Source organism: Hyla sarda, chromosome 7 (assembly GCF_029499605.1).
Source record: "Hyla sarda isolate aHylSar1 chromosome 7, aHylSar1.hap1, whole genome shotgun sequence".
NCBI classification, from domain to species: Eukaryota; Metazoa; Chordata; class Amphibia; order Anura; family Hylidae; genus Hyla; species Hyla sarda.
Genome location: NC_079195.1, coordinates 225,432,013 through 225,447,739, shown reverse-complemented (window position 1 = coordinate 225,447,739; position 15,727 = coordinate 225,432,013). Strand labels below are relative to the sequence as shown.

Genomic DNA, 15,727 nt, shown 5'->3' with positions numbered 1-15,727 from the left:
TCACTATTCTGCTGGTGAGGTCACTGTGTACATATATTACATTACTTATCCTGTACTGATCCTGAGTTATATCCTGTATTATACTCCAGAGCTGTACTCACTATTCTGCTGGTGAGATCACTGTGTACATACATTACATTACTTATCCTGTACTGATCCTGAGTTATATCCTGTATTATACTCCAGAGCTGTACTCAATATTCTGCTGGTGAGGTCACTGTGTACATACATTACATTACTTATCCTGTACTGATCCTGAGTTATATCCTGTATTATACTCCAGAGCTGTACTCAATATTCTGCTGGTGAGGTCACTGTGTACATACATTACATTACTTATCCTGTACTGATCCTGAGTTATATATACTCTCTATGTACTCATTGAGCTGTCTTTATCTCAGACTTGTTGGGTTTTCCGTTATCCCCGTGCCGCCATTCTTTCGCTTTGTCATCTTTATCGTCTGTAGCGTTCTACAATCTGCCGATCCTTTTGGGGGATGTAGGGAATCCGTCCCAGTGAATCCCCCGCTGCTCTCCTTCCTTTTCATTAGACATCTTGTAGTTCTTTCCCACACATTTTCCCGCTCGCTCACATCTGTCGCCGGCTCTGATCCCCATTATAACCCATCTCTCCCTTCGCAGGTTCTGGAGACTTTGTCTCCCTTTTGTGTTCTGATTATTTTACCACCACGTTGTGTTTGTTTATGGCTGAATCCCCCTGTTGCTCCGATTCTAAAAGACTCTTCTATTTTATCTAAAGTGCGCACAAGGACTCGTTCATCTGGAGATCGGGAGACTCCGAGTCGCGTCTTGGCCGCCGTCCAGGAAAGACTATCAAGGCAGTCAGGTGCGGAACGTGTTTTCTCATTGATGTACAAGACGTTTATTTACAGCTTCTCTTCCTACTTTGAAGTCTTAATGGTTTCACAGCTTTTATGCCATCTTACTGACATTATGAACAGTCACTGCAATAATATTTTGCAGTGTTTCCCAACCAGGGTGCCTCCAGCTTTTGCAAAACTACAACTCCCGGCATGCCCGGACAGCCAACGGCTGTCCGGGCCTGCTGAGAGTTGTAGTTTTGCAACAGCTGGAGGCACCCTGGTTGGGAAACACTGCACTATTCTATTGCAGTGACTGTTCATAATGTCAGTAAGATGGCAATTTCTTCCAAAAACAGCGCCACCTCTGTCCTCAGGTTGTGTGTGGTATTGCAGCTCAGTTTCGCTTCTCTGGCCTGTTTGCAGCCGAAACATACTACAGCTGGGAAATTATGGAGTTTGCTTAAATCCCATTGACTTCAATTGCGTCGACCACCTCCAGCAGCTGCGAACAGAAGAAAGCCGGAAGGAACAAGCTGGGACAACCCCTTTTTAAAGCGTATCTGTCATTTCAGGTGACTTTTCAGGATAAGCTATGTGTGTACATGAGGATGGAGCAGCACTATTTCTGGCCATTATATAACTTGTATATGGTATTTTTCAACTGATTTCTGCTCTATAATTTGCAGTTCTCCCAGAGATTGTGGGCGGAGCACCCTCCTCCGTTTATAGACTTACATTGCTTGTCTAAAGCTCCCTCCTCCTCCATAGACTTGTATTGCTTGTCTAAAGCTCCCTCCTCCATAGACTTGCATTGCTTTCCTAAAGCTCCCTCCTCCTCCATAGACTTGTATTGCTTGTCTTGAACTCCTTCCTCCCCCTTCCATAGACTTGTATTGCTTGTCTTGAGCTCCCTCCTCCCCCTCTATAGACTTGTATTGCTTGTCTTGAGCTCCCTCCTCCCCCCTCCATAGACCTGTATTACTTGTCTTGAGCTCCCTTCTCCCCCTCTATAGACATGTATTGCTTGTCTTTAGCTCCCTCCTCCCCCTCCATAGACCTGTATTGCTTGTCTTGAGCTCCCTTCTCCCCCTTTATAGACATGTATTGCTTGTCTTTAGCTCCCTCCTCCCCCTCCATAGACCTGTATTACTTGTCTTGAGCTCCCTTCTCCCCCTCTATAGACATGTATTGCTTGTCTTTAGCTCCCTCCTCCCCCTCCATAGACTTGTATTGCTCATCTTGAGCTCCCTCCTCCTCCTCTATAGACATGTATTGCTTGTCTTGAGCTCCCTCTTCCCCCTCTATAGACTTGCATTACTTGTCTTGAGCTCCCTCCTCCCCCTCCATAGACCTGTATTGCTTGTCTTGAGCTCCCTCCTCCCCCCTCCATAGACTTGTATTGCTTGTCTTGAGCTCCCTCCTCCCCCTCCATAGACTTGTATTACTTGTCTTGAGCTCCCTCCTCCCCCTCCATAGACTTGTATTACTTGTCTTGAGCTCCCTCCTCCCCCTCCATAGACTTGTATTGCTTGTCTTGAGCTCCCTCCTCCCCCCTCCATAGACCTGTATTGCTTGTCTTGAGCTCCCTCCTCCCCCTCCATAGACTTGTATTACTTGTCTTGGGCTCCCTCCTCCCCCTCCATAGACTTGTATTACTTGTCTTAAGCTCCCTCCTCCCCCTCCATAGACTTGTATTACTTGTCTTGAGCTCCCTCCTCCCCCTCCATAGACCTGTATTGCTTGTCTTGAGCTCCCTCCTCCTCCTCTATAGACATGTATTGCTTGTCTTGAGCTCCCTACTCCCCCTCCATAGACTTGTATTACTTGTCTTCAGCTCCCTCCTCCCCCTCCATAGACTTGTATTACTTGTCTTGAGCTCCCTCCTCCCCCTCCATAGACTTGTATTACTTGTCTTGAGCTCCCCTTCACCCACATCCATGACCTCTCACCAGTCCACCAGCACCCACACTTCCCGGCTTCAGCTGTTTTTGGCATTCCCGACCACCTCCGGCCACAGTACAGAGAAGCGTAACCGAGCTGCAATACCACACACAACCTAAGGACAAAGGTGACGCTGTTTTTGGAAGAAAAATTACCATCTTACCTAGATTATGAACAGTCACTGCAATAGAATATTGAAGTGTTTCCTAACCAGGGTGCCTCCTGCTGTGGCAAAACTACAACTCCCAGCATGCCCGGACAGCCAACGGCTGTCCGGACATGCTGGGAGTTATAGTTTTGCAGCAGCTGGAGGCACTCTGGTTTGGGAAACACTGCAATATTCTTTTGCAGTGACTGTCATATATACAAAGCACATTGGAGGCTTATGCAAATATAAATGTATTAAGATTTTAAAGGATAGCGTTTTCCCTAAAAAAAAAAAAAAAACCAGTAAAGTAAAGTAAATTTGTATATATGCCACTTACTTCTGAACCCAGGATTTTTTATTGCCCATTTTCACTTAGAACATTACTAAGTTATTAAATTATTCTCTGTGTCGGCAGTGGAAGAGGCATCTGCCTGTAACATTGATCCTCAGCAGACGTGCCACCAAAGACACGTATTCTCTGTAAGAGCTATCGACAGACTGCGATAATAACATTAATTAGATGATCTCTCAATAAAGTGTCCTTCAGAAATCGCTAATCCCAGCAGAACCTTAATGGCGATCAATTCATGTGATAAAAAAAATAAATAAATAATAATCCTTATGAATGTCTCTATTCTCATATCACGGGGTTAATAGATGCTCTCGGCTCTGGATCCATGCCGCACGCTTGCCTTTGTTAGAGCCGGATGGCGGTGATTATCTGCCATGAGGGCTTGAAATAAAAAATTGGAAAGGTATTATTTTCTACGGTTCCTACTTTATGGGATTATATAGTACAAAGTCTGATGTTCAAAGCTCCATTACTGCCGGCGATTGAAACAAGAGCAATAATATGATGGGGACACTGTGCAGATCGCCCGCTCCCTTATGTATTCATAATGTAATGGCTGATAACAGGGAGCAAAAGATTATTTTGCGTGGCAAATAGAAATATTGACTTTCATATTTAAAGGGGCCGTCACGCCCCCTCCCATAGACTTACATTGAGGGGGCGGGGTGTGACGTCATGAGGGGGCGGGGCTATGACTTCACGAGCTCCCGACTCCAGCATTCGGAACAGTTTGCTCCAAATGCTGGGCAGCGGAGTACAGTGGTCCCTCAACATAAGATGGTAATCCGTTCGAAATGGACCATCGTTTGTTGAAACCATCGTATGTTGAGGGATCCGTGCAATGTGAAGTATAGGACAGTGGTCTACAACCTGCGGACCTCCAGATGTTGCAAAACTACAACACCCAGCATGCCCGGACAGGCGTTGGCTGTCCGGGCATGCTGGGAGTTGTAGTTTTGCAACATCTGGAGGTCCGCAGGTTGAAGACCACTGGTATTGGAGGTTATACTCGCCTGTCCCCGCCGCTCCGGACCGTCACCGCTTCCCTGGATGTCGCCTTCCATTGCTGTCCCCGGGGTGTCCTCGATGCTCCGGCAAGGCCTCTGCTTCCCCGGCATCCTCACTCTCAGTCGCCGCCATCACGTCGCTACGCACGCCGCTCCTATTGGAAGACGGGACGCCGTGCGCGGCGACGTGATGACGACGATGGAGAGCGCCGACGATGCAGGGGATCCCGAAGAGGATGCGCCAGAGCCCCGAGGACAGGTAAGTGATCATCAGCAGACCACACGGGGCACCGTAAACGGCTATCCGGTGGCAGCTGAAGCAGTCTGCGCTGCCGGATAGCCGTTTATGCGATGGCCCCGACATACAAAAGCATCGCATGTTGATGCTGCCTTCAAAAAGCGATGGCCTCTGAGAGTGATCGTATGCTGAAATGATCGTATGTCGGGGCCATCATAGATCGGGGGGGTCACTACACCTTTAACTAAAATTAATGATCATCATTCAGGAAGTTTTTGTACACCTGACAACAATTTGGGGGCTCGTCCGGGATGAAAAATTCATTATTTTAACTATTGAACAAAATGGCGACCCCCCCCAACCCAAGTAACTTCAAAGTATCGATTTCAAGACATCTAAGGGAAACTTGATGGTTTCCACGACTTTCCTACACATAGTATCCGAGGCAACATTCTTAAAGGACATCTGCAGCGAAAACAACGTATCCCCTATACACATGATAGGGGATAAGTGTCTGATCACGGGGGTCCGATCACTGGGACACCCAGCGATCTCCGGAACGGGGTACTCGCATTGCCGCGCTGTGCGCCAACTAATGCGTGTAGCGTCGGCCTCGGTGAGGTTGACGGTATGCCCCCTCCTCATACAGCGCTATGGGAGCACACATGGGACGCATGAACGCTGCATCCCCGCCTCTCCCATAGAGATACATGGAGGGGGCGTGTCGGTCGCAACATGACGTTGTGGCCGACACACCTCCTGCACGCGGCTAGGGGATAAGTTGTTTTTGCTGTATATTTCCTTTAAAGGGGTACTCAGGTGGAAACATTTTTTTTAAATCAACTGGTGCCAGAAAGTTAAACAGATTTGTAAATGACTTCTATTTAAAAATCTTAATCCAGTACTTCCAGTACTTATCAGCTGCTGTATGCTCCACACGAAGTTGTATTTCTTTCTGGAGTTCTTTTCTGTCTGACCACAGTGCTCTCTGCTGACACCTCTGTCCGTATCAGGAACTGTCCATAGCAGGAGAGGTTTGCTATGGGGATTTTCTTGTACTCTGGACAATTCCAGAAAGGGATACAACTTCCTGTGGAGCATACAGCAGATGATAAGTACTGGAAGGATTAAGATTTTTATGTATAAGTAATTTACAAATCTGTTTAACTTTCTAGCACCAGTTGATTTAAAAAAGAAATTTTTTTTCCACCGTAGTACCCCTTTAAGATCTTGGAGACTGTGGATTTAAAGGGGTTGTCCCATCTCACCTTTTTTGCTATTCCTGACGCCCACAGCCTGCTTGCGGCTGCTAGGCAAAACAGTTTGCGGAATGCCCATTGGCTTTAATGTTTTTATTCAGTAAATCGCTTTACATTCTGGGGCTATGTAGTGGGCGGTACTACTCAGCGATTGACAGGTAACTATATGTATACATGTGCTTGTAAAATATGTCAATCATTTAGTGGGACCGTCCACTTGATCACTTAGCCCTAAATGAGCAAATTAGACACGTGGGCGTCCTACTCACTGATTAACAGCTCTCTATGTGTACACTAATATACACATATAGCTGTCAATCACTCAGTTGGACCGCCCACATGACTACTGAGCCTCGAATAAGCAGAGATTTACATGAATAAATGACAGGTTATCCACAGAATTATATATCAATCTGCTTAGCTCCTCCCTGCATGTTCACTGTGACACATTCCTTTTAATAAATACAAGTATATTTTAATGGAACTGAATGGACTAATATATTGATTTTTTTAAATGTTTTTAAGTATTTATTTTTAAATCACAGATGAACCCCCAATGTGTTATCCCTCAAATGCTGGCACAGGTTACTTTACATGGGGGCTCGTCCGGGACAAACCGCAGATTATTACAGATCAGTTCTGAAAATTGAAACAATGTTGAGCTTATGTAGGGAATTCTTTCTCTATACATGGATTTCTCTGTACATGGATATTTATTTATTCATGGATCAGAACAATAGGCTACAAAATAGTTTTCAACCATTGTAGATCTCCTTAGTTCTTAAGGCAATGAACAATGTTTTTCATACTTTAGCCCCGGTGGATTAAAAAAAGTGTTTCTCTACAACCAGGCATTCCTACTTAATAATGGGGTACTCCGGTCCGCAGGCCAGGATTGTGACGTCACAACCACGCCCCCTGGTGAAGTAATACCACGCCTCCTCCATTCATGTCTATGGGAGGGGCATGTCGGTGTGGTGTGACAACATGAGGGGGCGTGGCCATGATGTCACAACCACTGCCGCAGGAATCTGGAGTTTGTTTAGAACGCCGGGTGCTGCCGAAGATCGCGGGACCCCCGTCATCAAACATTTATCCCCTGTCCTTTGATTAGGGGATAAGATGTCTAGCAGCAGAGTACCCCTTTAAGTTATATTCTGTTAAGTATTCCAATACTATCCTGCGAGTCTCGCAATCTTCCCGTTTCTCTTATCATAGTCGCCATTTACAAGGCATATCGCCAGACAAGGTCACTAAAACACACAGCGCAGATCCGCGGCCTTGTTCTGCTAAGTGACAATGTTTCACCGAGGTGCTTGCACAACATTGCATATCAATATGGACGATCACTCAAAATCAGCGTTTTTTTCCCTTATAGTCTTTTACCCGGAAAACCTTAAAAGCTTTATCTTCGGAGAATTTTCCAGTCCACCAGCTCAGCGCTGCATGTACCTAAATCTAATGAAACATCAGGGAACTGCTATCTGTAAAGTGTTTCTTGTCACGAATTGTAATGGTGCACAGATAAAGGAAAATATAGGTTACCCCCCCCCCCCCCCCCACCACCACCTTCTTATACACATATCATGCCGATATTATACCCATTTTCTCACCATAGAAACCAATGGCGTTGCAAAAAGAAAAAAATGTATAAAGTCAAAATGTTATACATATTAGAGAAAAGTCGGCCAAACATGCTAATTTTGGTGATACCAAACTGTCTAGTGCAGTGGTCTATAAACTGTGGACCTAAAACTATTTTGCAGCAGCTTTAGGTCCACAGTTTGAAGACCACTGGTCTATTGTGTATGGATGGGGGCCTCCAGACTCTGGTTAAGGCTCCTGCTGCAGCCTAGTTAGAGCTGTGGAGTGGGGGGTTCCTGCTGTAGTCAATTGTTATGCAGCCCCAGATAAAGCTCTGGGGGGAGGCTTCTGCTGCAGTCAGTTGCTGTACAACCCAGATAGAACTTTCAGAGGAGGCTCCTGCTGCAGCCTAATGCTGTGCAGCCCTGATAGAGCTGTGGGGGGGGGGGGGGGGGGGTTTGGGGGCGATGCTCCTGCTGCAGCCAACTTCTGTGCTCCCCTTTATAGAGCTGTGGGTGGAAGCTTCTGCTTCAGCCAATTGCTGTGCAGCCCTGATAGAGCTGTGGGGGGAGGCTCCTGCTGCAGCTAACTGCTGTGCACCCCATATAGAGCTGTGGGTGGAAGATTCTGCTACAGCCGATTGCTGTGCAGCCCTGATTGAGCTTTGGGGGGAGGCTCCTGCTGCAGCCAACTGCTGTGCACCCCATATAGAGCTGTGGGGAGAGGCTCCTGCTGCAGCCAACTGATGTGCAGCCCTGATAGAGCTGTGGGGAGAAGCTCCTGCTGCAGGCATTTGCTGTGAATCCCAGATAGAGCTGTGGGGGGGGGGGGGGGGGGGGGGAGGCTGCTGTTGCTGTTGACTGTCTGAGCATGCTGGGAGTTGTAGTTTTGCAGTAGCTTTAGGTCCGCAATTTGGAGACCATTGGTGTAATGTGTATGGAGAGGGCCTCCAGACTCAATCATTTGTTTTTCATATAGATAAGCAGCCAGCACAGGTGTCTGGATGTAGTGTTTTCTCAGCTTTTCTGTTTTCTACATTTTGAAAGCACATGAGAATCGGGATGAATACCTGTAGCCGGAAACTATTGCAGGATTATGGTTGCCTTCTGATTTCCTGTTGCAGCCCAGATAGAGCTGTGGGGGGAGGCTCCTGCTGCAGCCAATGGCTTTGCAGCCCTATATACTATTTATATAATATTTTTTCTTCCTTTTTCCCGCCCTTACATAGTTACATAGTTAGTATGGTTGAAAAAAGACATAAGTTCATCAAGTCCAACCAAGGACTTGAAGGGGAGGGGTGTGGTGGGATGAAGGGAAGGGATGTGATTTTATATTTCTGCATAAGCATAAGGGGTACTCCGCTGCTCAGCGTTTGAAACAAACTTTTCAGAACGCTGGAGCTGGTACCGGGAGCTCGTGACGTCATAGCACCGCTCCCTCATTAAGTCATGCCCCACCCCCTCAATGCAAGTCAATGGAAGGGGGCGTGACAGCCATAACGCCCCCTCCCTTAGACTTGCATTGAGGGGGCTGGTTGTGACATCATGAGGGGACGGGACTATGACGCCACGAGCTCCTGGCGCCGGTTCCAGCATTCAGAACAGTTTGTTCCAAACGCTGAGCAGCGGAGTACCCCTTTAATGTTACTTTCTTCCAGGAATTTTTTTACCATGCTTTAAAGCTTTCAACTGTTCCTGCTGTGACCAGTTCCTGAGGTAGACTGTTCCATACGTTGACAATTCTTATGGTAAAGAAGGCTTGTCGCCCCTTGAGACCAAACCTTTTCTTCTCTTTTCTCTTTCCCTCTGTATTTTAGTTACAGCTTTATGTGAATTATTATGTAACAGTATCTGAGAATATTGTGCTAAAATACTGTGATAAAAAATTGTGATATAAGATAAAAGAAAGGAGATTCGGGAACGATTGGAGATTTTTTTCTTTTTTTAACTTGTGTTTATTCCTTTAATAAATTCCACAGAAATCACAAAATGTTCCTAATGATAAAAGCTCTGGCCCTACGCTAAACTGTTCCGACGCTCAGCACGCTGCGCCCTTGAACGAGGGATTTGTACCTCATCATCGCCGTCTTCATCCTGTAATTAAATTGTAATAGAATTATGAAGGCTTCACAACGTACAAGGACTTAATTACTCAGCGAATCTTTTGTTCCAGGTCGGTAAGAGCGCTCCGCCGCCCTCGCTCGCCCCAGTCGTAGCCAATGCTCAGAATTACAGCAGCTCCAAGAGATCGTCTGCTCCGTCCTCTCAGAGAAACTCCGGTAATCATCTGTGTTCTCTGCCGCTTCCTCCAGGGTATTGCTCTATAGCAGCAGTGGGAGGCTTAATGGAACTTCTTATACTGCCCCCCCCCCTCCGTGCTCAATTCTCATTACTGTGTAATGGGCATAAACAGAGGTGTCCCTGAGGTTGGTGTATGGGGAGGGCATTATATAATGGTTAGCTGCTATAATGCTGGGAGGGTAGATGGGTATATCAGATTACAGTACAGGTATAATGATGACTCCAGAAAGAAGATCAATGGAATCCTCTGTGTGCAGACACTGCAGGAAATACTGGGGGATGTTATCATTAGAGCATGCAGAATTGTGAATGTGGCTCCAGAGTAATGTGTGACTCCACCAGCAGAATAGTGAGTGCAGCTCTGGGGTATAATACAGGATATAACCCAGGATCAGTACAGGATAAGTAATGTAATGTATGTACACAGTGACCTCACCAGCAGAATAGTGAGTACAGCTCTGGGGTATAATACAGGATATAACTCAGGATCAGTACAGGATAAGTAATGTAATGTATGTACACAGTGACCTCACCAGCAGAATAGTGAGTACAGCTCTGGGGTATAATACAGGATATAACTCAGGATCAGTACAGGATAAGTAATGTATGTGCACAGTGACCTCACCAGCAGAATAGTGAGTACAGCTCTGGAGTATAATACAGGATATAACCCAGGATCAGTACAGGATAAGTAATGTAATGTATGTGCACAGTGATCTCACCAGCAGAATAGTGAGTACAGCTCTGGAGTATAATACAGGATATAACTCAGGATCAGTACAGGATAAGTAATGTAATGTATGTACACAGTGACCTCACCAGCAGAATAGTGAGTGCAGCTCTGGAGTATAATACAGGATATAACTCAGGATCAGCACAGGATAAGTAATGTAATGTAATGTACACAGTGACCTCACCAGCAGAATAGTGAGTACAGCTCTGGGGTATAATACAGGCTATAACTCAGGATCAGTACAGGATAAGTAATGTAATGTATGTACACAGTGACCCCAGCAGCAGAATAGTGAGTACAGCTCTGGGGTATAATACAGGATATAACTCAGGATCAGTACAGGATAAGGATCAGTACAGGATAAGTAATGTAATGTAGGTACAAAATGACCCCACCAGCAGAATTGTGAGTACAGCTCTGGAGTATAATACAGGATATAACTCAGGATCAGTACAGGATAAGTAATGTAATGTATATACACAGTGACCTCACCAGCAGAATAGTGAGTACAGCTCTGGAGTATAATACAGGATATAACTCAGGATCAGTACAGGATAAGTAATGTAATGTATGTACACAATGACCCCACCAGCAGAATAGTGAGTACAGCTCTGGGGTATAATACAGGATATAACTCAGGATCAGTACAGGATAAGTAATGTAATGTGTGTACACAGTGACCTCACCAGCAGAATAGTGAGTACAGCTCTGGAGTATAATACAGGATATAACTCAGGATCAGTACAGGATAAGTAATGTAATGTATGTACACAGTGACCTCACCAGCAGAATAGTGAGTAGAGCTCTGGAGTATAATACAGGATAAAACTCAGGATCAGTACAGGATAAGTAATGTAATGTATGTACACAGTGACTTCACCAGCAGAATAGTGAGTACAGTTCTGGAGTATAATACAGGATATAACTCAGGATCAGTACAGGATAAGTAATGTAATGTATGTACACAGTGACTTCACAAGCAGAATAGTGAGTACAGTTCTGGAGTATAATACAGGATATAACTCAGGATCAGTACAGGATAAGTAATGTAATGTATGTACACAGTGATCTCACCAGCAGAATAGTGAGTACAGCTCTGGGGTATAATACAGGATATAACTCAGGATCAGTACAGGATAAGTAATGTAATGTATATACACAATGACCCCACCAGCAAAATAGTGACATTTTGTTATTTCTGACTCTAGGTATAGAAATGGAGCCCAGGACGGTCGAGATAAACAGGGTGAGTTCTGTGAATATTACACAGTAATGTGCTTTATATATGTGATTTGGTTGTATAATAACAGGTTCTTATCTCCAGGGCCCCAATGATGCTTTAGGCGTCAGTATAGCTGGTGGACGAGGGAGCCCGCTGGGTGACATTCCCGTGTTTATTGCCATGATTCAGGCCAGTGGGGTGGCAGCTCGGACTAACAAGTTGAAGGTAAGTATTTTGTGTAGGTCTCTGATGTGCTTAAATGGGCACTCTCATTAAAACTAATGTTTGCTATTGCACTCCTTATGGTAAATAAAAAAAAAATCTAATATACTTTGTTTAAAAATAATGACCTTTTCTATGTTTTATTTGTGCTTAAAAAAGCTCAAGAGCACATTTTCCCCCAACTCATACACAGACTTAGGACTAAGTGCAGCCTGGAGTGCTGGGGAATGTGCGTCTAACTAACAGCATATGGCAGTTAAGTGTGAGAGGAGCTATGATTGGATGAGGCTGGACACCCCCCCCCCCCCCTCAGCACTCCAGGCTGCACTTCCTGTGTTTAGGCTTCGGTCCTAAGTCTGTGTATGAGATGGGGAAAAATGTGCTCTTGAGCTTTTTTAAGCACAAATAAAACATAGAAAACGTCATTTTTTTTAAACAAAGTATATTAGAAATCTTTTTTATTTACCATAAGGAGTGCAATAGCAAAAGTTTATTTTAATAAGAGTTACCCTTTAAATAAACAAATACAGTGAAAACTCAGCAAAAGACCACCTCTTATAGAAGACCACCATGTTACCAGACCACATTTTTAGTTCCACCATTTAATACATTTTTTTGAGAAGACCGTCCTCTCTAGAAGATCCTTTTTTTGTGTAGTTTTGGGTGGTTGTCTTTAAGAGGTTTCACTGGATCTGCCCATTATGTGAATGATACCCCTTTACACTCTGAAGGCCGCCCTCCTGACACTGCCAGCACCATTGTTCACTGTTGCATGTTAATTCAGTTGCAAAACAAACTAAATTGTTTAAGGGGGAAATTGGTAAAATAACACAATATAACCTTGTTGCATTAGTGTGCATACCCTCTTATATCTGAGGATGTGGCTGTGGTCAAAATTAACCAATCACATTCAAACTAATGTTAAATAGAAGTCATTACGCACCGACCATCATTTACAGTGACTCTGAATAATAACAAATAATGTTCAGCTGTTTTAGTAGGATTTTATGTCCGTAAAATCCTACTAGAACAGCCAAACTTTTGCCTAATTGCATCTCAGAGCAGAAGCCATGGTTCGCAGAGCACTTAAACCATCAGAAGGATCTCATTGTTAAAAGATATCAGTCATGAGAAGGTTACAAAAACATTTACAAAGCATCAGTTATACCATGGAACACAGTGAAGACATTATCAGGGGTAGAAAATATGACACAGCAGAGACATTACCAAGAACTGGAGTCCCTCCAAAACTAATGAAAAGACGGGAAGTAAACTGGTCAGGGAGGCTTTCAAGAGGCCTACTGTAACATTACAGGAACTGAAGGAATTTCTGGCAAGTACTGGCTGTCTGCTGCATGTGACAACTGTCTCCCATATTCTTGTATGTATGGGCTATGGGGTAGAGTGACAAGACGGAAGCCTTTTCTTAGAATTAAAAACATCCAAACAGGCGGAAGTTTACAAAAACAGATATCCAGTCCCCCAAAAGCTCATGGTAAAAAGAGTTATGGTCTGATGAAACCAAAGTGGAATGTTTTGGACATAATTCCAAAAGGTATAACACTGCACATCCCCCGAAGAACACAATCCCCACAGTGAAGCATGGCGGGGGTAGCATCACGGTTTGGGGATTTTTATCTTCAGATGGGGCGGAGTCAGAGTGGAGGGAATTATGAACAGGTCCAAATCCCAGGCAGTTTTGGCACAAAACCTTCAGTTCTCCATTAAAAAGCTTAAGATGAAGATGAAACTCACCTTTCAGCACCACAATGACCTAAAGCTCACATCAAAATCCACAAAAGCTTTACAAGAAGATGAACGTTTGGAATGGCCCAGCCAGAGCCCAGACCTTTATCCAATGGAACTACTGTGGGGTGATGTTAAGACCATGCAAAGGAGATGCTATCATACACTGGAGATGTCCTCATACACGGGAGATGTCCTCATACACGGGAGATGTCCTCATACACGGGGAGATGTCCTCATACACGGGGAGTTGTCCTCATACACGGGAGATGTCCTCATACACTGGGAGATGTCCTCATACACGGGGGGATGTCCTCATACACGGGAGATATCCTCATACACAGGGGGGTGTCCGCATACACGGGCGATGTCCTCCTCATACACGGGAGATGCCCTCATACACGGAAGATGCCCTCATAAACGGGAGCTGTCCTCCTACACTGGAGATGTCCTCATATACGGGCGGATGCCCTCATACACGGGGGGATGTCCTCATACACGGGGGGATGTCCTCATACACGGGGGGATGTCCTCATACACGGGGGGATGTCCTCATACACGGGGGGATGTCCTCATACACGGGGGGATGTCCTCATACACGGGGGGGATGTCCTCATACACGGGGGGGATGTCCTCATACACGGGGGGGATGTCCTCATACACGGGGGGATGTCCTCATACACGGGGGGGATGCCCTCATACACCGGGAGATGTCCTCATACACGGGGGGATGCCCTCATACACGGGGGGATGCCCTCATACACGGGGGGATGCCCTCATACACTGGAGATGTCCTCATACACTGGAGATGTCCTCATGCACGGGAGATGCCCTCATACACAGGGGATGTCCTCATGCACGGGAGATGCCCTCATACACGGGGGATGTCCTCATACACGGGAGATGTCCTCATACACTGGAGATGCCCTTATACACGGGGGGGATGCCCTCATACACGGGGGTGATGCCCTCATACACCGGGGGATGCCCTCATACACCGGGGGATGCCCTCATAAACCGGGAGATGTCCTCATACACTGGAGATGTCCTCATACACTGGAGATGTCCTCATACACTGGAGATGTCCTCATACACTGGAGATGTCCTCATACACTAGATGTCCTCATACACTGGAGATGCCCTCATACACGGGGGGGATGCTCTCATACACTGGAGATGCCCTCATACACGGGAGATGCCCTCATACATGGGGGGATGTCCTCATACACGGGAGATGTCCTCATACACGGGAGATGTCCTCATACACGGGGGGATGCCCTCATACACGGGGGGGATGCCCTCATACACGGGGGGATGCCCTCATACACGGGGGGGATGCCCTCATACACCGGGAGATGTCCTCATACACGGGGGGATGCCCTCATACACGGGGGGATGTCCTCATACACGGGGGGATGCCCTCATACACGGGGGGATGCCCTCTTACACGGGGGGATGCCCTCATACACGGGGGGATGCCCTCATACACGGGGGGATGCCCTCATACACGGGGGGATGCCCTCATACACGGGGGGATGCCCTCATACACGGGGGGATGCCCTCATACACGGGGGGGATGCCCTCATACACGGGGGGGATGCCCTCATACACGGGGGGATGCCATCATACACGGGGGGGATGCCCTCATACACGGGAGATGCCCTCATACACAGGGGAATGCCCTCATACACGGGGGGATGCCCTCATACACGGGGGGATGCCCTCATACACGGGGGGGATGCCCTCATACACGGGGGGATGCCCTCACACACGGGGGGATGCCCTCACACACGGGGGGATGCTCTCATACACTGGAGATGCCCTCATACACGGGTAGATGCTCTCATACACGGGGGGATGTCCTCATACACGGGGGGGATGTCCTCATACACGGGGGGATGTCCTCATACACGGGAGATGTCCTCATACACGGGGGAATGTCCTCATACACGGGGGAATGCCCTCATACACGGGGGGGATGCCCTCATACACGAGGGGATGCCCTCATACACTGGAGATGCCCTCATATACGGGGGGATGCTCTCATACACGGGGGGATGTCCTCATACACGGGGGGATGTCCTCATACACGGGGGGATGTCCTCATACACGGGGGGATGTCCTCATACACGGGGGGATGTCCTCATACAC

The 15,727-nt window shown here is 46.5% G+C and overlaps 1 protein-coding gene across 5 annotated transcripts in view; it reads left to right on the top strand.

Annotated features, from left to right (window-relative positions):
- PATJ (PATJ crumbs cell polarity complex component) overlaps positions 1 to 15,727 on the top strand; it is a 292,499-nt gene that overhangs the window by 257,704 nt on the left and 19,068 nt on the right. For all 5 annotated transcript variants that reach the window (XM_056532909.1, XM_056532907.1, XM_056532910.1 and 2 more), the window contains 4 exons: positions 761 to 847; positions 9,526 to 9,631; positions 11,595 to 11,632; positions 11,711 to 11,833. In XM_056532909.1, coding sequence (XP_056388884.1) covers positions 761 to 847; positions 9,526 to 9,631; positions 11,595 to 11,632; positions 11,711 to 11,833 — 354 coding nt within the window. The remainder of the gene's footprint in view (positions 1 to 760; positions 848 to 9,525; positions 9,632 to 11,594; positions 11,633 to 11,710; positions 11,834 to 15,727) is intronic.